At 36.7% G+C, this 22,293-nt stretch overlaps 1 protein-coding gene across 2 annotated transcripts in view; it reads left to right on the top strand.

Annotated features, from left to right (window-relative positions):
• LCLAT1 (lysocardiolipin acyltransferase 1) overlaps positions 1–22,293 on the top strand; it is a 192,742-nt gene that overhangs the window by 61,449 nt on the left and 109,000 nt on the right. Inside the window, exons 2-3 of one of the 2 annotated variants that reach the window (XM_006061048.4) lie at positions 13,118–13,286; positions 20,668–20,866. In XM_006061048.4, coding sequence (XP_006061110.1) covers positions 13,122–13,286; positions 20,668–20,866 — 364 coding nt within the window. In that variant the 5' untranslated portion in view covers positions 13,118–13,121. The remainder of the gene's footprint in view (positions 1–13,117; positions 13,287–20,667; positions 20,867–22,293) is intronic. The other variant, XM_006061049.4, reaches the window with a different exon arrangement.

The raw sequence follows: 22,293 nt of genomic DNA, 5'->3' as shown, positions 1-22,293 counted from the left end.
AATTAGAGGCTAATTACTTTACAGTAATTAAAGACTCGCAAAAAGTCGGACACAACTGAGCGACTGAACTCAACTGAACTTTACAGTATTGTGGTGTTTTTTGCCATACATCGACATGAATCAGCCACGGGTGTACATGTCTCCCCCCATCCTGAACCCCCCAAACCCCCCTCCCACCTCCCTCCCCACCCCATCCCTTTGGGTCATCCCAGAGCACCAGCTTTGAGTGCCCTGCTTCATGCATTGAACTTGCAATATGGTAATATACATGTTTCAATGCTATTCTCTCAAATCGTCCCACCCTCGCCTTCTCCCACATAGTCCAAAAGGCTGTTCTGTACATCTGTGTCTCTTTTGCATATAGGGTCGTCATTTCCGGGTTTCTAAATTCCATATATATGTGTTAATATACTATATTGATGTTTCTCTTTATGACTTACTTTACTCTGTATATCTAGGCTCCAGTTTCATCCACCTCATTAGAACTGACTGAAATGCATTCGTTTTTTATATAGCTGAGTAATATTCCAATACTTTGGCCACCTCATGTGAAGAATTGACTCATTGGAAAAGACCCTGATGCTGGGAGGGATTGGGGGCAGGAGAAGAAGGGGACGACAGAGGATGAGATGGCTGGATGGCATCACCGACTCGATGGACATGAGTTTGGGTAAACTCCAGGAGTTGGTGATGGACAGGGAGGCCTGGCGTGCTGCGATTTGGGGTTGCAAAGAGTCGGACATGACTGAACTGAACTGAATATTCCATTGTGTATATGTACCACAACTTCCTTATCCATTCATCTGCTGATGGATATCTAGGTTGCTTCTGTGTCCAGCTACTGTAAACAGTGCTGCAGTGAACATTGAGGTACATATGTCTCTTTCAGTTCTGGTTTCCTCAGTGTGTATGCCCAGCAGTGGGATTGCTGGTTTGTAGTTCTCTTTCCATTTTTTTAAGGAATCCACACTGTTCTCCATAGTGGCTGTACTACTTTGCATTCCCACCAACAGTGTAAGAGGGTTCCCTTTTCTCCACACCCTCTCCAGCATTTATTGTTTGTAGACTTTTTGATAGCAGCCATTCTGACTGGCACGTGAGCACTTCATTGTGGTTTTGATTTGCATTTCTCTGATAAAGAGTGATGTTGAGCATCTTTTCATGTATTTGTTAGCCATCTGTATGTCTTCTTTGGAGAAACGTCTGTTTAGTTTTTTGGTCCACTTTTTGATTGGGTCGTTTATTTTTCTGGTATTGAGCTGCATGAGCTGCTTGTGTATTTTGGAGATTAATTCTTTGCTAGTTGCTTCGTTTGCTATTATTTTCTCCCATTCTGAAGGCTACCTTTTCACCTTGCTTATACTTCGTTATGCAAGCTTTTAAGTTTAACTTGGTCCCATTTGTTTATTTTTATTTTTAATTTCCATTCCATTCTGTTTTTGGTAACTTTAATAACTGTTTTCTGCTAGAACTTTATCCTTATGACACTCATATGTGTATATATTCATGGGCTTATATTTTGTGTATAAGAAAAGATTCAGTTAACTTGCTTGCTTTCTGACAGTCTGTGTACCTCCATTACTTAGTACTTTAATTATACATTTTACTGGGTAGCTCTGTGTCTCATGAGGGAAGAAGCACAACATGAGTTTAAACTTCAGGTTGATGGAAATAAAGTGCTATAAAGTAAACTGAACGATGGTTTTGAGTGACCTTTGTTGGGACAAGGATCCTTGAGGATGCCCGTGTAGTTTTAGTTTACCTAGGACGCTTTAATCATTCGTGTCTCAGTGTATGTTTTGAGTGGTTTTTAATTTGTCTATAAAAATTAAAGTTTGGCAAATAGAAATTTGTCTAAGAGGTATGGGTTATTTCTACTTTCTGATTTTTACTTTCATTATGGCATCACGGAAAAACTGGCATTACCAGCAAGCTGATTTTTTTTTTGACTGTGCCTAAGCTGCTGCTTTTTTCCTTTCTCTTTTCCTCCCTCCCTCTGTTCCTTCCTTTTTTTCCTTTTACTATGTAAGTGGAAATGTTCTCTTTTTAAAACATTATAGAGCTCTATTCCTTTTTGACCACCCTTAGTCACAACCTCATCCATCTTCACCAAAGCAACCATAGTGACGTTGGCATGTATCCTTCTGAACTGATTTATGTGTATTTACATTTATTTATATAAGCCAGATAGCATAGCGTTTTGTGTGGGTGGGGGGAGGAAATGTGGTTCCCGCGCTTCCAAAAATGGTACCATATTCTTTTTCACTTAGCAATACCTCTTGGAGAGCTGTTTATCTTAGAAAAGACAGCTTACCCTCTGTTTCTTTACAGCTGCTGGTGGTATTTCATGCACCACAGTTTATTTAGCCCTTCTCTCATCAGTGGGCAGTTATATTTCCAATTTTTACTGTTGTTATAGACAATGCTACTATGAAAATCTTTATACCTAAAACTAAAGTATTTCTCAAGGGTAGATACTGAGAAGGCATTATGATGGTAGGCACTCAAAATTCTAATAACTGCTTATCTATTTTCCCTCTAAAGTTTATATTCCTCTCCAACTGTGAGGGCAAAGATCCTACCACATGAGTTCAGAATATGGAAGTCAAGACATAGGCCTTTTTATCAATCTTTAAGAAGGAATGGTGTTTGTTATTTTAACTTTTGCATTTTCTAAAAATAGGTTGAACTTTGTTGACTTGACCATTTGTGTTTTTTCCTATAAATTGCATATGTTGAATTGGATTCATTTCAGTTGAGTCGCTCAATCGTGTCTGACTCTTTGCGACCCCATGGACTGCAGCACGCCAGGCCTCCCTGTCCATCGCCAATTCCTGGAGTTTACTCAAACTCATTATTCAGTTTAAATGATAACTTTGGGGGTAAATATTATTAAAATATACATAAAGAAAGGTGTATAAACCACAAGTATACAGCTCAGTGAATTTTCAAAAAATAAATACACCATATGTAACCAGCACCCAAATAAGAAACAACATTGCCAAAGCCCTTGAAGCCTCCTGGTGCCCCTTTCAGTAACTAACCCTGCTCTGCACTTCCAGGATAACTGCTATCCTTACTTTCAATAGTATAAGTTAGTTTCTATGCTTTTCATTGTTAGGTAAATAGATAACTGCTATCCTTACTTTCAATAGTTTAAGTTAGTTTCTATGCTTTTCATTGTTAGGTAAATAGAATCATATAGTACATACTCTTTGCTTCTTTCTTAGTATTAGCTTTTGAATATATTTTAAGTAAAAAATTGTATCTGTGTAGAGATCTTTATATTTATACAGATAATTTCTTCTCTCACTAAACTTCAAGAGATACGTTGTGTCATTTTATATAACCCCCAGTGTCCTTATACAGGTGTAAGAACTCAAGAGTGGACTCGTCCCACCAGGCTTTAACGGACTTGTTTACTCAACTCCAGTTGATAGCTGAAAGTTCTTGCTTCGTTTTGGTTTACTTATGGTTTGATCCTATTCTGCTCATTAGCTGTCTTTTTGTGTTTTGTCAGAATTTGCAAACGGGTTTTATTTCTTCTTAGTGCTCTGTAACGAGACTGCTGCTTCACCTTTTATCTTCTTTTTGTATCTGGGAAAGTATTATTATTCTCTTGTGCTGCTTTAGGAAGAATGAAACTCTATCGTTTGTCCCTTTCCTTTTATCATTGTTTTCCCAAACAGCTAAAGGGACCTGCTGCAACTTGAAACATTATCCTTTCCAGCTTCCCCTGGTTGCCTTATAAGCATTTAATTGATAAGCAATGGTTTTAACTTCTGTCTTTTAACTAGTAAAATGTGTAAAACTGAGTAAGGTTTTTTATAGATGACATTGTTTAAAATTATTTTTAATTGATAGTTTGCTTCCTAAAAGAATTTAAAGTGATTTACAGTAAAAGACATATGAAGTAATGCCAATAAGAATAAAAATATAAGATTGTAAGAGGAGAAAAAGATAATAATTACCATAATTTTGCTTCCAGAATTGGGTGTTAAATTTAGCTTTGAGCCTCTGTCTTTTGAGACTTGAAAACAAATATAATTGTCACTTGGGAATAAGGAAGCTCATTATTTCATCAGGCAAGGCAGATGTGTTTGTTACTAAATTCCAAAAAATGAATAAATGTTCCTCAGAATCAGGTCATGCAAATTAGCATGTATCTAGGGATTTTAAAACATATTGATGGGTTTAAAAGAAATCAGTCAGCTCATAAACTTTTCACTTACGTTTGTGAAAAAACTAAGTCAGTGTGATGGTATTTGGTTGTGAAGTATTCATCTAGTTTACAGGAGTAGAGCATAAAGAGCATGTGCTTAAATTATTTCAATAATGAACAGTGTTCACTTCTTTCAGGTTGTGGAATAATTTCAGTCATCAGGCTATGATTGTTGTAGCTATCTGTTAAAACTATTTTCATTGCAAAGTGATCATAACTCTTATTATATATTGTATATATGCAGTGATTGATATTAGTGTTTATGCTCTCGGTTTATGTATTTGATTTTGTCACGTGAATCAGGATCAGCATGTTGCTTATTTATTTTGGAGTAGTCTTAGAAAAATTATAAACTTTTTCCATATGTTTGTTTCAGCTGATTCCCAAGGGTTGCTTTTTCTGGCAGAGTATTTGATTAGGGATTATAACATCATCCTAACTTGAATTAACGTGTTCTTAAACACTTTTATAATTAAAATATCTTTAACTGTAAATTAATATGTTTATTCTTTATAAAATTAGAGTAATATAGAAATACATGAATAAACACATGAAAGCTGTGTTCTTTCCCTGTTTCCACCAAAGATGGTAGTCACTAAAAGGTTTTGTTACTCTTGTTAATGTACTATACAATTAGAATACAGTATGATATATGGAGTGTGTGCAGACTGGCAAAAATTGCCCTTGATATTATATTCTAAAAGTCAACCTATAAATAGCCACCATACTTAAGAAAGCTATTATCCTTTTCTGTTGTTCTTTTACTTTAAAAGTTTACCTATGTTTGTATCCCTGGACTATATATATTTTTTTTTTCTTTTTTTGAGAACTTGAGAGGTCAGCATAATCTGTTAAACACTGCCATCAAACACTGCCACAGTTAGATGAAGGCTCCTAGAGGTACAGAGTCACTGGGTGATAGTCAGACCTCAGCTTCCCAGAAGGCTCACCAGATAGATCCTTTTTAAGGGGAAGACAGTAGGCAAGTTCCTGCATAAGTAAGTCCTAGAAAACTACAGTGGGAGGGCTCACCACCGTCAGGACTCTGCAAGTGTTTACTGTTTGTGCTTCTAAATTCACCATGCCCTCCCTCCATCTCTCAGGAGTAGGTCAGAGCAGAGTATTTATGATAGATAAAATGAGTATCATCAGCTGATCTGGCAGCTGGGTGTGGAAGAGAGAACAGGAATTTTACCAGCACCTGTTCAAGAAGCCAAGTACAGATTAGAACCTGTGCTGGGTTTACCTGGGCATTCTGTTTTGTTTCACAGCAAGGATTTTGGTGATACAGCGTTCAAAGTCTTTTTCTTGAGTCAGCCCCACCACCCCTGGTTTGTTTAGATTGGATATCTTCTCTGTCTTATGCATGACTATTACCCTGGGATCTCCCTTCATGATTATCTTAGAGATTTTCACCTAAGTTGGATCTCATTTCCTGTGTTTCAAGTCTCCATCAGTCTTGTTTACTCTTTTGTTTTAGCAGAGCTCATTTTTCCAATAGCTTCTTGAAAAAAAGATTTTATGGGAGGTAACTTTGAGACCTTGTGGTAGTGTTTGTACTGTCCTTGATTGATAGAGTGACTGAATGGAGTAATTTTCTTGAGAATTTTGTAGGGATTCTGTTTTCATCTTGCTTTTGCTATTGCTGCTGAGTCCTAAGCCAATCTAATTTTTGGTCCTTTTTGACCTATTTTCATCCCCTCCAGAGATTTTGTAGAGTGTCCATTGTCTCCTGTAATCTGAAAGCTACAGCCATGTGCCAAAGGGAGCATTTGTTCTCTTCTGTAATCCTAGCTTTCAGTAGGCTCTGTTAATGTGGAATGTCATATTCTCCTGTTCTGGGGAGGTTTTTGTTACTTTGTTGCTGATTTCCTCCAATTTCTCACTGCTTTCTTTTTGCAGTTTATATAACTTGCCTATGGCTCTTGTCTTGGTCCTCTAATATTCTTTCTACTTTCCATTTCTCTATCTTCTGCTTGACTTTTGGGAGGATTTCTTCAGGTTTATTTTCTAACTCTTCTGTTGAGTTTTCATTTTTGCTGATGTTTTTACTAAACATTTGCCACGTTTTAAACTTCCAATTGCTCTACTTTCTGAACGTTTCTATTTTTCATTTTACTTAAATTTCTTTCTCCACAAGAACATATTATTGTTGTCTACCGGACACAGTATTTGTCTTTTTGAAAATGTTAAAGATTGTTTTTTTTTCCTTCCTAAATAGTTTGTTTCTTTCAAGTATACTTTCTTCTTGTTTTCGTATCTAATGTCATGTTCAAGTCTTTCCCCAGATGTCTCATAATCTACTCAGAGTAAAAACCAAGGGACTTACAAAGCCAACTAGAAGCCTGCACATCGGTGTAGGTTATATGAACCTTGGGCTTCACAGTAGAGTTAATAGGTCAACTTTTTATCAGGGAACCACCAGTGTTTCTATAGTTTCATCTTGCCTCATGGTCTAGTAAGATTCCTCAGAGAAGTTTGTACCTGTAACTCTGCATAGAGCTGTGCTACTCATACTCAACACAGTAGCCACATGTGCCTGTTTAAATGTAAATACCATTGAATTAATAATTCACTTTCCCTATTGTTCAGTTCAGTTCAATCGCTCATTCATGTCCAACTCTTTGTGACCCCGTGAACCGCAGCACACCAAGCCTCCCTGTCCATCACCAATTCCCAGAGTCCACCCAAACCCATGTCCATTGAGTCGGTGATGCCATCCATCCATCTCATCATCTGTTGTCCCCTTCTCCTCCTGCCCTCAGTCTTTCCCAGCATCAGGGTCTTTTCCAGTGAGTCAGCTCTTCACATGAGGTGGCCAAAGTATTGGAGTTTCAGCTTCAACATCAGTCCTCTACCAATGAACACCCAGGACCAATCTCCTTTAGGATGGACTGATTGGATCTCCTTGCAGTCCAAGGGACTCTCAAGAGTCTTCTCCAACACCACAGTTCAAAAGCATCAATTCTTCGGTGCTCAGCTTTCTTATATAGTCCAACTCTCACATCCCTACATGACCACTGGAAAAACCATAGCCTTGAGTAGACGGACCTTTGTTTCCCTTTTGAGCTAACCACATTTCAAGTGCTCAGTAGCCACATATAGCTAATGGCTGCCATGTTGGACAGCACAGCTACTGAACATTTCCATCACTGCAGAAAGTTTTATTGGAGTGCCCTGGACTAGAACTAAAATCTTGTTGCAGTCATCTGAGAGCTCAGTGAGGGAAGACTCTGTGGGGTCTCAATGTTCACAATTTAGTAGGTATATGGTTACCTAATCCCACTCTTCTTAGAGCAGTGACTGTCCTCAGCTGTGTGTCCGCCAGCCCAGAAACTCTTGTTTTATCTTCTCCAGAGAAGACAAAGGCTTAAACAATATGCCTGACTCTTCATTTTACTTTAAATACTCAGTATTTACTTTTTGGCCTTTCAATCCTACTGGTCCCTGTTCTGAATTCTCCACTACATTTTGCAGGCATGCCCCTGGTAATAGATCCTCTCTCAGTATAAATAGTGTTAGGGACTTTTCATTAAGAGAACAAAGTCCCATATTTCTTCACCTGTAAATAACCACTGATATAATTAATATCTTGTTTTGAAGTATTTGAATTGGATGAGAATGTTTTGTAAACTGCCTATTTCAGGACACACTGGGCATTATCAAGTTTTATAGCAAAGTCTTTGTAAGTGAAAGTGAAAGTTGCTTGGTTGTGTCAGACTCTTTGTGACCCCATGGACTGCAGCACACTAGGCCTCCCTGTCCATCACCAACTCCCGGAGTTTACTCAAACTCATGTCCATTGAGTTTAAATCTAAATTTGGTTTAGATTTGTGACATCTTGATTTTATATACAGAATAAAGTCTGTGTGTGTTTAATTACAAAAGCAGTATCTGCTTGAAAAGAGCAAAGTGTTTATTAGGCTGAGCATGGACTCTGACTCCAAATTACCCAGATTCAAATCCTGTCTCCACCACTTACTAGTCATATAATCTTGAGCATGTTATTTAACCACTCTGTGCCTCAGTATACTTACATATAAAGTGTGGGGTAATGAAAATATCTATACCATGGGATCACTATATTAAATAGGTTCACACATTTGAAGTACATGAAACAATGCCTGGCATATTCTAAAAGCTTGGCATAATTCAGATATGATTATAATTGAAATAATCCAAACATATAGAATTCTCCAGATCATAAAAGCTTAATGAATATTCTATTAGATTTTATCTTGCATAGCACATTCCTTTTAACTTAGTTCTTATTCTTTTTAACTTAGTTCTTACTCTACATACAATAAAGATCAATATTAAAATATGTTCAGTGAGCTTGTGTAGTCTTATCATCATCACTGCAATCAGGAAATAGAATAGTTTCCTCAACCCCTAAAAATTCCCTTGTGCTGCACCTTCACAAACTCACTCCCTATTCCTGACCTTTGACCACCATTGATCTTTCCTTGCTTATAGTTTTGCCTTTTCCAGAGTGTCCTATAAACGAAATCATATAGTTAAAAACAAATCATTCCTTTTGAGCCTGGCTTCCGTCATTCAACATAATGCATTTGAGGTTAACCCCAGATGTTGCATGTATCAGTCTTATCATTGCTGAGTAATATTCTTTTCTATGGATGTATTAAGTGTGTGCATCCACATACTCCCAGGCTGACATGAGGGTTGTGTCTGCTGCTGCTGCTGCTGCTAAGTTGCTTCAGTCGTGTCCGACTCTGTGCGACCCCATAGACCGCAGCCCACCAGGCTCTGCCGTCCCTGGGATTCTCCAGGCAAGAACACTGGAGTGGGTCGCCGTTTCCTTCTGCAGTGCATGAAAGTGAAAAGTGAAAGTGAAGTCGCTCAGTCATGTCCGACTCTTAGCGATCCCATGGACTGCAGCCTACCAGGCTCCTCTATCCAGGGTTGTGTCTGGTCTTCTGCAGTTATGAAGAATGCTGCTATAAAAAACTGTGTACAGGTTTGTGTATCAATATGAGTTTTCAGTCTGTCTTGTATATTCAGTAGTGGGATTGCTGGGCTATATGGTAAATGTACATTTAATATTTTAAGAAACTAAGAAGCTATTTTCCAAAGTGGAAAATAGCTTCTCATGCCATTTTGCATTCCCACCTGCAATGTGAGTTCTGATTGCTCTGCATCCTTACCAGCACTTGGTTTTGCAAAAAAAAAACAAACCCCAAAATTTAGTTGCTTTAAATAGCTGTGTAGCTAGCATAATTCTTAACCAAGTTTTCTAGCAAAGTCTTGAGACTTGGAAAAAGAGATAAAATAGGGCTTGATTAAATGCAGGTATCATAAGGAGGGGTTGGAAAGACTGTTCAATTTGTGAGAGCTTGGTTTATCTGTGGTGTTCACTGTTGTATCCCCAAATGACTGACACAGTGCCTGACACACTGTAGGAATCTCTTTGCATGTTTATCAGATTATTGAACAAATGATTGAGAGGTTAGGGAAGAAGTAGAGATAAGTAAATTTAGGAAAAGTAAATTTAGGTTAGACTTGGTCTGACTAATATTCATATTGACACATCTCTTAACTCTTCTGGTTCTCAGCTTCATCACTATAAATTGAGAAGATTCTCTTAGATGATATCTAAGCTCTTAATGAATTTTTTTTTCCTTTTTATGACATCAAATGAAAAATAATTCAGTAAGTGAAAAAGAAGCATGTCAGATCCTTTGATGTGGATGTATGGATGTAATAGGAAGTATAGCCCTTCAGGGAGTTTAGGGGTGAGTGTCTAAACAGAAGCTAGCTAGCTAATGGCAGAAACAGATTAAAAAGTAGTTACAAGAGACTTTTCAAATCAAGTAGCAACATTGCAGTGATATATTTGGGAAGTAGGAGTTGAAAATACTGAATTTAGAAGCTCATTTTTATTGATACTATTAGTTTTAAATGCTTTAAGTTAGACTAGAGAGAAGCAGCCTATGGTTAATGCAAAGAGGAGGAGCTGAGCCTCAGTGAAAGCAAAACCAAGGGTGTGTAGGACTTTACAGAACATCCTGGGCCCTGTGTGAGCAAATGTTTGGCTGCTGTTTTCCAGTGTTCTTTTTCTCTGCCCTCATTCCCTCAGCCTTGTTCTTAGAAGTTCCGATCTGGAATTGAGCAGAAAGCCAATTCTCAGCAGATATTTGTTCTATTTGTACTTTGAAGGATTTTGTGTATAACACTGTCAGGTATTGGTAGGGATTTTTAAAATATACCAAATATACAGATAAACTTGATTCGGCGTTAAGGGATTTGACCTGTTTTGTCTGTCATTTTTTAAAGCACCATGACATTTGAATTTTTTTTTTTCTTGTTGCAGTTCTTTTCAAATATTCAAAGGTCTTGATTGCTGAAATGCTTTTTTCAATGTATAGATTTTTAAGGCCATTATTGTTTTCATGGTTTTAATGTTTCCAACAGTTTTATTATCCTGAAGCAAACCATATTTTTGCTCAACAGAGTTTAGGTCGTAAAATCAAACATTTGATTATTCATTTTAGACTGTGCTTGCAACACTTCATTTTAAAACATCAATATTATATTCATCTGGTTATGAGGACCCTCAAAAGTAATCCTCTGGCAAATAATTGAGGCAAGTGATTGAGGAATCTGACTTCTTCCTAACCTTTCAGCTCATAAAGACCAATTGCCCAAAGATATTACTTTTAGGTTCTCATGTAAAGAATTAATATTTCTAGACCAAAAAAAAATTTAGTGCACTCTGTAAAATTGCCATCACTTTTAAGCATAGTCACCCTTAGGAAGCTGTTCTGCAGTTCTTAGTCCATTAAGTCTACTTTTTATAGTAAGGGATTAAGAAAAAAAAAAAAATTGTGGAATATTTTAAGATTTTGTGTTGGATAACATCTTGGAAAAGAAAATATATAGTTTTGTTTTAAGACTTAATAGCCAGGAAAAAAAAAAAACCCAAGACTTTTAAAACAGCTTTTTTGGGGGGGGGGGGCGGTGGTGGCGGTGGCAGTCAGACATTTACTCTTTAAGCGTATCTATTTCCTTTTTTAATCGAAGTATAGTTGATGCACAATGTTGTAGTTTCTGCTGTACAGCAAAGTGATTCAGTTATACATATACACACATGTATATATACACACATACACATTTTTCCATAGTCTTTTCCATTATGGCTTATATAGAATATAAACAGGATAGAGAATGTAATTCCCTGTGCTATACAATTGGTCTTCCCTGATAGCTCCGTTGGTCAAGGATCCACTGGACTCTGTTGCCTTGTGGTACTGCTCATCTCAAACTCCTACCGTTTCCCTCCTTCCCCTTTGGTAACCATGTTTGTTTTCTATGACTTAAGTCTGTTTCTGTTTCATAAGTTCATTTGTCTCATATTTTAGATCACATATACAAGTGATAGCTTACCAGTGTTTGTCTTTCTCTCTCTCTCTTTTTTTAATAATCTCTGGTTGCATCCATTTTGCTGCGAATGGCCTTTTCATTTTTTTAGAGCCAAGTAGTAGTCCACTATGTGTATATACCACATCTTTTATCTATCAGTGGACATTTAAGTTGCTTCCATGTCTTGGCTATTGCAAATAGCCACTGATAGTGTCTTTTTGGATTATGGATATATGCCCAGGAGTGGGATTGCTGGATCATAGGGTAGTGCTTTTGTTTTTTAAGGAACTGCCAGGGACTTCCTCGGTGGTCCAGTAGTTAAGACTCTCTGCTTGCAATGCAGGGGACACAGGTTTGATCTTTGGTTGGGCATTTAGATCCCATATACTGAGCACTGCGACCTGACAGAAAAGGGTGCAGGGGGGCATCATGTTGTTTTCTATACCTGCACCAGTTTACATTCCCACCAACTCTGTAGGAAGGTTCCCTTTCCTCTATACCCTCTCCGGCATTTGTTACTTGTAGACGTTTTGATGTAGACGTTTGATGGCCATTCTGACTGATGTGAGGTGATACCTCATTGTAGTTTTGATTTGTGTTTCTCTAATAATTAGCAGTGTTGAGTATCTTTTCATGTGCCTTTTGAGCATCTGTATGTCTTCTTTGGAGAAATGTTTATTTAAGTCTTCAGCCCATTTTTTAAATTGGGTTGTGTTTTTGTTACTGAGTTGTATGAGCTGTCTGTACAATTTGGTAATGAAGGCCTTGCCGGTCACATTATTGGCAAATATTTTCTCCCATTTCATAGGGTTTTTTTTCATTTTGTTTATGCTTTCCTTTGTAGTGCAAAAACTTGTGAGTTTTATTGGTTCCTATTTAATTTTGCTTTTGCCGTGGGAGATTGATTGACCTAAGAAAACATTGCTAAGTCATAGAATGTATTGCCTGTGTTCTCTTTTAGGAGTTTTATAGTCTCGTGTCTTAATATGTAAGTCATTTTGAGTTTATTTTTGTGTATGGTGTTGAGGGTATGTTCTAAATTCATCAATTAACATGTGGTTGTCTAGTTTTCACAATACCACTTGCTGAAGAGACTAGCTTTTCTCCATTATATATATATCCTTGCCTCCTTTGTCAAAGGTGCCACACAGCATGCGGGATCTTAGTTCTCCAACTAGAGATCCAACCTGTGTCCCCTGCAGTAGAGGTACAGAGTTCTAACCACTGGAGCACTAGGGAATTCCTGTCAAAGATTAATTGGCCGTAGGTGTGTGGGTTTATTTCTGCTCTTCATTCATTGATCCATAGGTCTGTTTTTCTGGAGTGCATCCATTTCTAATGTACTGACAACTTGTTAGAGCTGTAGGACATGTAAGAGGACATTCAAACTCAGATTCTTTATCAGAACCTATTCTGTAGCCCTATAATTAAAAATCATTAAATGTATCATTCTGAAATTGAATTTGGGCAGTTGTAGTAATAAAATATATTGATTTTTTTGTGTGTGTCTTTCAGAATCATGGTGTCATGGAGAGGGATATACTTTATACTCACTCTGTTTTGGGGAAGCTTTTTTGGAAGCATTTTCATGCTGGGTCCCTTTTTACCTTTAATGTTTATAAGCCCATCTTGGTATCGCTGGATCAACAACCGGATTGTGGCAACCTGGCTCACGCTACCTGTGGTAAGTTACACACACAGCAGAGAAAGGGATCGTACCAAAGTAGCCTATCCTATTGATTTGTATTTTGTGAGTCAGATTTAGTCAAATATTATGAGAAACATATTCCTATTACATAAGAGGCACATTAGTTTTTGTATTTTCATCTTTAAATGCTAGGAAATGAAATAATTAATGTGTTTAAAATATAATATTTTATCTATTTAAATAGAATATCTATTTAATAGAATATCTTCCATATTCCTCATGAATTTATTTTCCTTTAGTGAGGTGTGCTTTAGTAAAATGCACAAATCTAAAGATGCAGACTGAAGAATTTTTACATTGTTAGTTTTATATTGCATTTTAGTTTTTATTTCTCATGTTTGTCTTATTTATTATATATACATGTATCCTTTTTCAAATTTTTTTCCCATTTAAGTTATTACAGAATATTGAACAGCGTTTTCTGTGCTATACAGTGGGTCCTTGTTGGTTATCTGTTTTAAACATAGTAGTGTGTAACTGTCAATCCAAAACTCCCAGTTTATCCATCCCCTCAACTTCCCCCTTTAGTAATGACAAGTTTGTTTTCTAGTTTGTGAGTGTTTCCGGATAAGTTCATTTATATCTTTTTTTAAAGATTCTGCATATAAGCAATATCATACGATATTTGTCTGACTGACTTCACTTAGTATGATAATTTCCAGGTCCATCTCTGTTGTTGCAGATGGCATTGTTTCATTCCTTGTGATTGGTCAGTCCCTATTTTCTATTTCTTACTGTTTCAGTTTTGGGAGATGGTTCCTTTCTAAGAATTTGTCCATTTCTTCCAGGTTGTCCATTTTATTGGCATATAGTTGCATATAGCAGTCTCTTATGATGCTTTGATTTCTGTCGTGTCTATTGTAACTTCTTTTTCATTTTTGATTTTAGTAGTTTGAATTCTCTCCCCCATTCTTCCTCATGAGACTGGCTAAATAAAGGTTTATCAATTTTGTTTTATCTTTTCAAAGAACCAGTTTTTAGTTTCATTGATCTATTGTTTTCTTCATCTCTATTTCATTTATTTTTGCTCTGATCTTTATGATTTCTTTGCTTCTACTGATTTGGGTTTTCTTTGTTCTTCTTTCTCTAGTTGCTTTAGGTGTAACATTAGGTTGTTGGGATTTTTTTCTTTCCTGAGGTGAGATTGTACTGCTGTAAACTTCCCTCTTAAAACTGCTTTTGCTGCATCCCATAGGTTTTAGATCATCATGCTTTTTTCATTCGGAGAAGGCAATGGCACCCCACTCCAGTACTCTTGCCTGGAAAATCCCATGGATGGAGGAACCTGGTAGGCTGCAGTCCATGGGGTCACTAAGAGTTGGACACGACTGAGCGACTTCATTTTCACTTTCACTTTCATGCATTGGAGAAGGAAATGGCAACCCACTCCAGTGTTCTTGCCTGGAGCATCCCAGGGATGGGGGAGCCTGGTGGGCTGCCATCTCTGGGGTTGCACAGAGTTGGACACGACTGAAGTGACTTAGCAGCAGCAGCTTTTTTCATTTGTCAGTATTTTTGATTTGCTCTTTGATTTCTTCCGTAATCCATTTGTTGTTGAGTTAGCATACTGTTAGGTCTCTACATGTTTGTGTTTTTTACATTTTTTTTTTCCTTGTAGTTGATTTCTATTCTTATAGTGTTGTGGTTGGAAAAGATGCTTAATATGATTTCAGTTTTCTTAAATTTACTGAGGCTCACTGTGGCCCAGCATGTGGTCAGTCCTGTAGAATATTCCATGTGTACTTAAGAAGAATGTATATTCTGCTATTTTTGGATGGAATGTTCAAGAAATATCAGTTGAGTCCATCTCATTTAATGTGTCATTTAAGGCCTGTGATTCAAGCAAACATTTAGAGGTAAATAATTTTTTTTAAATGTCATATGTTGCCACTATACTTCATTTTCTTTAATGTCATAAATTTTCCATAGCGTATGATCTTTTGATTGTAAATCACATGTTTTTGGCTGAATCTCTCTACCAAAACCTTAAGAGTTCAAAGATTTCCATAAGTTACTACATCGGTAACTCATTATAACTGTTATGCTTCTCAGTGTCTAATCAATCTAATTTCTTTGGAGAGCCAGTGTAGGCAGAGTGCTTATTCAGATATTAGAGACAGACATTTGGTTTCACTATTGGCCTTCCCACTTTCTAGTAATTTGAACTTGGCTACTTGGCGTCTCTAAATTTCTCTTCCTTCATCAGTTAAGGAAAGTTAATACCACCTACCACAGAGTGTTATTGTGATGACTAGATGAGATACTGAATGTAGACTTTGCAAAGTAAGCAGTAAATGTTTTCTGTTTTACCAGCTTTAGGGGGTAGGCTAAACTGCATTATCAAGGAGAATTCGGAGTGGCTTGAATAAGGCAAAACCTTTACCTTCAAGTCCTGGTTGCCAGGTTAGCTCTGCTCCCTGCTGTTATGCAAGGACTCAGATTCCTTCCACCCAGCCTGGCATAGCATCTTCTTCTGTATGGTTAAGACTGTTCACTACCCCTTCTTTGCCCTACTAGGCAGGAAGTGAGGAGGGAAGGAAGGCCAGAGCAATAGCTTTGCATTTATACCAGTGAATTACAAGTTATATATAATATCTCTTGCTCACCACATAGGTAAGAACAGCTAAAAGCTCTTACAGAATCTGGGAAGTGTTGGAAATGTAGTGTTTTGTTTTCTGGATGGCCATGTACACAATTAAAATCTATTACTTTGGAAGAAATGCTGGATTTTATTGGACAAATTAATGGACAGATTTTGCCATAGCTGCTACTACTGCTATTACAACCAATAGCAACCAATTACAGCAGAATTGCTGCTGCTGCTGCTGCTGCTAAGTCGCTTCAGTCGTGTCCGACTCTGTGCGACCCCATAGACGGCAGCCCACCAGGCTCCGCCGTCCCTGGGATTCTCCAGGCAAGAACACTGGCGTGGGTTGCCATTTCCTTCTCCAATACAGCAGAATTATGTCATATCTATTTACCTTTGACAACTTCAATTCTGTGCCCTAGAATGGATGAGGGGAGAGATAAGAATGAATGTTTGAAATCTGAGTGGTCTGGTGCTAAATATGCTTCATGTGTTTAAAACCGCATGCAAATCAATAATTTCATCTGATGATGGGTTGGAGAAATCTGGTCCAACATTTAGAAAAACTGGCTAAGCTGTACTTACTGATGTGTGCTAGTCTCTTGTAGGTACTTTTGTTTGAGATTTTCAAGGGTGATTTCAGCTATTCCTGACTGTTGCCTTATTACCTGTCTTGAGAACTTATCATAGAGTCAAGATTCAACCACCATTGTAGTGTCAAATTGGTATATATTTGTAAAAACTTCTGTTACCCAACTGTTTCACTCACTGACTTGCTCGCTGGTAATGGTATATCGAGCAGAGTCTTTCAGTTAGAAATCTATAGAAGTTGAATCCCTTGTAGCTAGGTTACAGAAAATCATGTTCTGATTTTGAGAAAGTGAACGTCTTTATTAAAAAGAAATGAAGAAAAACTGTCATGGTGTCTTTATGATTTTTTATTTCGTACTTTTGCAAAGTGCTAATGGAATTTCTACTTTGAAGCAAATAGTACAATAGATCACTTTTTATTCAGAAGGAGTTTTAGTTTTGTCTTCTCTATAGGTGTACTTTATTTGAAATACTCAAACAGTTAAAAGTCATTTTTCACTAAAAATAAATTAGGGTAAATGCATTTAGACTAATTATTGCTTCATAGAAATAATCAAAAATTATTCTTTTGTATAATCTTTTATAAGTTTTGCTTGTTCATTAAAATGATTTCATTGGCAAGATTTTTCTTATCTTACTATTTTTAACTGGTACATTTTCTGTTAAATGAGGTTCCACAGTAAAATCGTCTAGAATTTTAGAATTAGATGAGAATTAATTAGAATTAGAGGTCACCTAGTCTAACTTACCTGTGTGTCCAAGAATCCTTTCCCAAAGTCTGCAAAGTAACCATTCATTCTCCTTTGAAACATTTTTGTAATGAGAAGTACATGTCTTTGTTCATTTCATTTTTGGATGGTTCTATTCAACATAATCAATACTGTCAGGTCAAACTTCGTTTGTGCCCAGAGAAATTTTTGCTTCTCAAAATTCTGAGTCTTTCCAACTGTCTGACTGTTAGGTAATTAATTACCAAGATTATGAGAACTACTTGGAGTTCTGTCCTTTCACCATAAATCATGTCCTAGGAATTTAGTGGTCATTTTCTAACTCGCCATCTAGGACACATCTCTTCCCACACCTTGCTGATTCCACTCCCGTTCTAGAACACAACAGGTGTTCAACAAACATAGATGACTGAATATAATTTCTGTCTAGACTGCTGCTCTTAAAAAAGAGGGTCTCTGTCTTTGAGTGACTTGGGATTGTGCATCCTTCAATACCTAAGGATTTGAGGACCTGGGTCTACAGAGCCAAGGCAGACTTGGAGATGAGGAATGTCACAGATCTTTCTTACATCAGACTAAGTAAAGATCCACTGGAATGATAAATAGGAGCATGGGCATCATGGCAAAACTGATTCTCTTTGATCATGAGGGTAACCCCTTATTTTTGTTTTCATACACAGTGGAACACTTGGAGGTAGGAAACAGTGGTATATAAAAGATTCTCAGAAATTCCTCATATATTTCTAATTCTAGGTGAGATCTTTGATCAATTAAATAAAAGTCCTAAGAATTATTACCACTCTTGATTCAGACATAAAGCATTATAAAATTTTATAAGATTCGTTTCTTACTGCTGAAACTTATCTTCTATACTAGAAAGAGAACAAATATAAGAATAATGGCTTTTTTAAAACAGTTTTTGATCTGTATTATTTGAATTCTGGAATTCTTTATAAGCATTAGAACTTTGTCTCTGTGTAGTGTATTTGTTAGTCTGCTTTTGCAGGAGCTGTAAATAATGTTGACTAGATATGTCTTTTCTGGCATTAAAAATGATTAATGTGAACTAGAGCTCTAGGTTGTCCAGAAGGTTATATATTATAACTCTCAAGCACATTCTGATAGAGTGTTGGATGGCAGGAAAGAGAATACTTTATGATATGCTCCTCAACAAATAGTCTGGGATTTTTTACTTTTGACATTTACTATAATGAAAAGCTAAAGATTGTTTTGGGGTCCATAGGAAACACATATTGGAAATTTCACATGTAAGGCTAGAGTTGATGTTTGGGATTTATGGGCTTAAGATTTTCATCTCTTTTCTATAGTACAACATGGGCTGTCCCAGGTGGCACAGCAGTAAAGAATCCACCTGCCAATGTGGAAAACGTGGCTTCTCCATGGGTTTCCCAAAGAGTTGGACATGACTGAGTGACTGAGCATACAAATACACATAGTATGGTACACAATTAGTAGTCAGCTTCCTCTTTTGACTCTTAAAGGAAGTGTTCCTATATTTTAGTTATTTGCACACTCTGAAAATTATATATCATATGTGGAATGCAGAGTGGAGCCAATCCAAATTAACCTTGGATGGTGACTTCATACACATCACCTGGGCCAAGACATATAATTCAGTGATTTCATTTTGGTAGTTGACAGCCCTTTACGCCTGTAAGTGGAAAATGGATATTTCTTGCTGTGGGTCCAAGTCTAGAGGACTCCTCCCTGATTTTCTCCATCCTAAAGTCTCTTCTACATTGGAATTTAGCTTTCCAAACTTTGAGGGGAGGGGGTTATAATTATTTGAGTGGTTATGGACACTTTAGAAAATTTAACAAAAAACACAGGCATTTTTTAGCTACTTTAGCCTAAATGATCATGTTTTACATCTTAACACTCTGACTCTGTAATACTGTGGATATAATAACAAACGTATCTAATCTTTTATTTTTTAGCTTGTATTCCTTTTAACCTGTTTTTTTCTTGGTCCTATTTGAAGTCCTATTGTTCTTTTGTATGTTTTTTAAAAAGCTCTTTTTGGAAATATAATGAAAAATTAATAAAACATGAAAACACTTTAATAATTTTATTAAAGTATAAATATCAACCAGGTAAGGAAATAGAAAATTGCCAGCAAACCACCTAACTTCTCAGTCACAAAACCCTTTTCAACAGAAGGAATATCCTGACTTTTAGTTATTTTTTTGCTCTTCTTTTTAATTTTGCCACCTGTATATTTACCCCTGGGCTTCCCTGGTGGCTCAGTGGTAAAGAATCTGCCTACCATTGCAGGAAACATGGGTTCAATCCCTGGGTCAGGAAGATCCCCTAGAGAAGGAAATGACAGTGCACTCCAGTATCTTGCCTGGAAAATCCCAGAGACACAGGAGCCCGGTGGGCTGCGGTCCATGGGGTCGCAAAGAGTTGGACACAACTGAGCATGAACTGAGCACACAAGCATATTTACCCCTAGAATATCGTAGTTACTGTTTGTTTTAGAAAGTTTTACATATGGACAATTATTATGTTCTTGTTTTGTTTCTCAACATTATGCTTGTATGTTGTCCATGTTGCTACTGATGCCCATAGTTCATTTATTTTCACTGTTGTATTATATCCCATTGTATGACTATACCACAGTTGGCTTATTTGCTACATTTTGATCAAAGTTTTTTTAACATTGCCAAAGAGAACTTTTTATTTTCTTTTATCTGCCATGGACCAGTTTTCTTTCCCTAAGTTTATTACTTGGAAATTATTCAGAAATTTAAATGGGCATTGCAGTCAGTAATCAGGGCTTCTTAATATCTGTTATTGTTCTTTCAAGAACCTCAGTCTATAATTTATTCTAAATATTTCATATATAATTTATGTCTCTCCATCAGTAAAGTTAATTAAATAAATTCAGCAAATATTTGAGCATCTCCTATGTGTCAAGCACTGTGGCTGAAGTACTTTAGTAAACATACACTGCTTATATATTTAAAAAATAAACAGATACATGTGTTTGTTTAAAAGAAACCATAGTACAAAGAGGTATAAAATGAAAATTTTGGCTGTTCCCTCAGTCATATATCCAGCATTACATTTCTTGACTGTTCTTTTATTTAAAAATGTAATAATCTTATATATCTGTAGACTTAAAAAAATTACACAGTGGAGATCTTGTTGTATGCCTTTTGCACTTTTCATCTTAATAATCTATCTTGAATATTTCATTGAAAGTTAGCATTTTTAAGTTAGAGAACTGCTGGAAGCTTAAATTAATAGAACTGAAAATACAAACAGTACTTTGTTCCAGATTAATTTATTATAGAAGCAAGAATAATGGGGGGAAATATGCTTTTGACTTATTAGAAATCAGATTTATTTATAGGACATGATAAACTTTTACCTATGGGAAATCATAACTTTAAATTGTTAAATATCTATGTGGTTTTTTCTGTAGGCATTGCTGGAGACGATGCTTGGTGTGAAAGTGGTTATAACAGGTGATGCATTTGTTCCTGGAGAAAGAAGTGTCATTATCATGAATCATCGGACAAGAATGGACTGGATGTTCCTATGGAATTGTCTGATGAGATATAGCTACCTCAGATTACAGAAAATTTGTCTGAAAGCCAGTCTCAAAAGTGTTCCTGGATTTGGTAGGTTTACATAAATTCTTTTAAGTTGTTCATTTATTTTATATGTGATGTACTCAAAAACTACAGAATAACTTACTAAATTCCACTTAAGTACAAGCCATTTCCGTTTTTTTACAGTCTATGGACTGTAGACTGGCAGGCTACAGTCCATGCGGTTGCAAAGAGTCAGACATGACTGAAGCGATTTACAGGCATGATATTCCAGGATAATCCCTCCATCTTAAAAGATTTAAGTTAATCATATCTACAAAGTGTTGGTTTTTTTTTTTTTTCCTTTTCTGCTTAGGTAATGTTTACAGGTTCAAACGATTAATACCTTATGTGGGTATCTTTTGAGAGGGTCATTATATAGCCAAGGTATTTGTTAATCTATGTATTGCAGGTGAAGAGATTAATTACTTAAAGTCACAAAGTTAGAATTAACTTCTCTTTATATATATGTTTCCCATCTGTGTACCACCTTTTGGAAGAAAGTAATATTCTGTGTTTATGTGGATTTGTTATACAGTCAAGTTTAGGGATTTTTTTTTTTCCTAAAAGACTTGTTATTTTGAGATAATTGTAGAATTACATGCAATTTTTAAGAAATAATACAAAAATTTCCCCATGTCCCCTTTATACAGTTTTTCCCAATGTACAGTATTATAACCAGAATGTTGACATTGATACAGCCAAGAAGCTGAACAGCTTCCCCACATGGATTCCTTATATGGTCCTTTGATAGCTTCACATCCTCTTCTCTGACCTCTGGCTATCACTAATGTGTTCTCAATTTCTATAATTCTGTCACTGCAAGAATGTTACTTAAATGGAATTATACAGTGGGTAGCCCTTGGCGATTTATCTTTTTTTCACTTAGCATGATTCCCTGCACATTCATCCAAGTTGTTTTATGTATCAGTAGTTTATTCTTTTTTCTTGCTTAGTATTTCTCTATAGTCTTCAGTCGGAGAAGGCAATGGCACCCCACTCCAGTACTCTTGCCTGGAAAATACCATGGACAGAGGAGCCTGGTGGGCTGCTTTCCTTGGGGTCGCTAAGAGTCGGATACGACTGAGCAACTTCACTTTCACTTTTCACTTTCATGCATTGGAGAAGGAAATGGCAACCCACTCCAGTGTTCTTGCCTGGAGAATCCCAGGGACGGGGGAGCCTGATGGGCTGCCGTCTATGGGGTCTCACAGAGTCGGACACGACTGAAGCGACTTAGCAGCAGTAGCAGCAGCAGGAGCCAAAGACAATCACCAGTTTTTCTTTTTCCTCAGGGGATAATAGATTATTTTAATCTCTTTTTTGGAAACTATTCTTAAGGAAGTATATATGGTCCCAGAAGGACAGAAATTTGAAGGATATGAATTAATAGTTCAGTAACTTATTTCATGCCATACTTGTGGTAATTTAGACCAGAAACTGGTCTGTGCTGATAA

This window comes from Bubalus bubalis, chromosome 12 (assembly GCF_019923935.1).
Source record: "Bubalus bubalis isolate 160015118507 breed Murrah chromosome 12, NDDB_SH_1, whole genome shotgun sequence".
Lineage (NCBI taxonomy): Eukaryota > Metazoa > Chordata > Mammalia > Artiodactyla > Bovidae > Bubalus > Bubalus bubalis.
The sequence above is the reverse complement of the archived record's forward strand: the minus strand, read 5'-3'. Positions and strand labels throughout refer to the sequence as shown.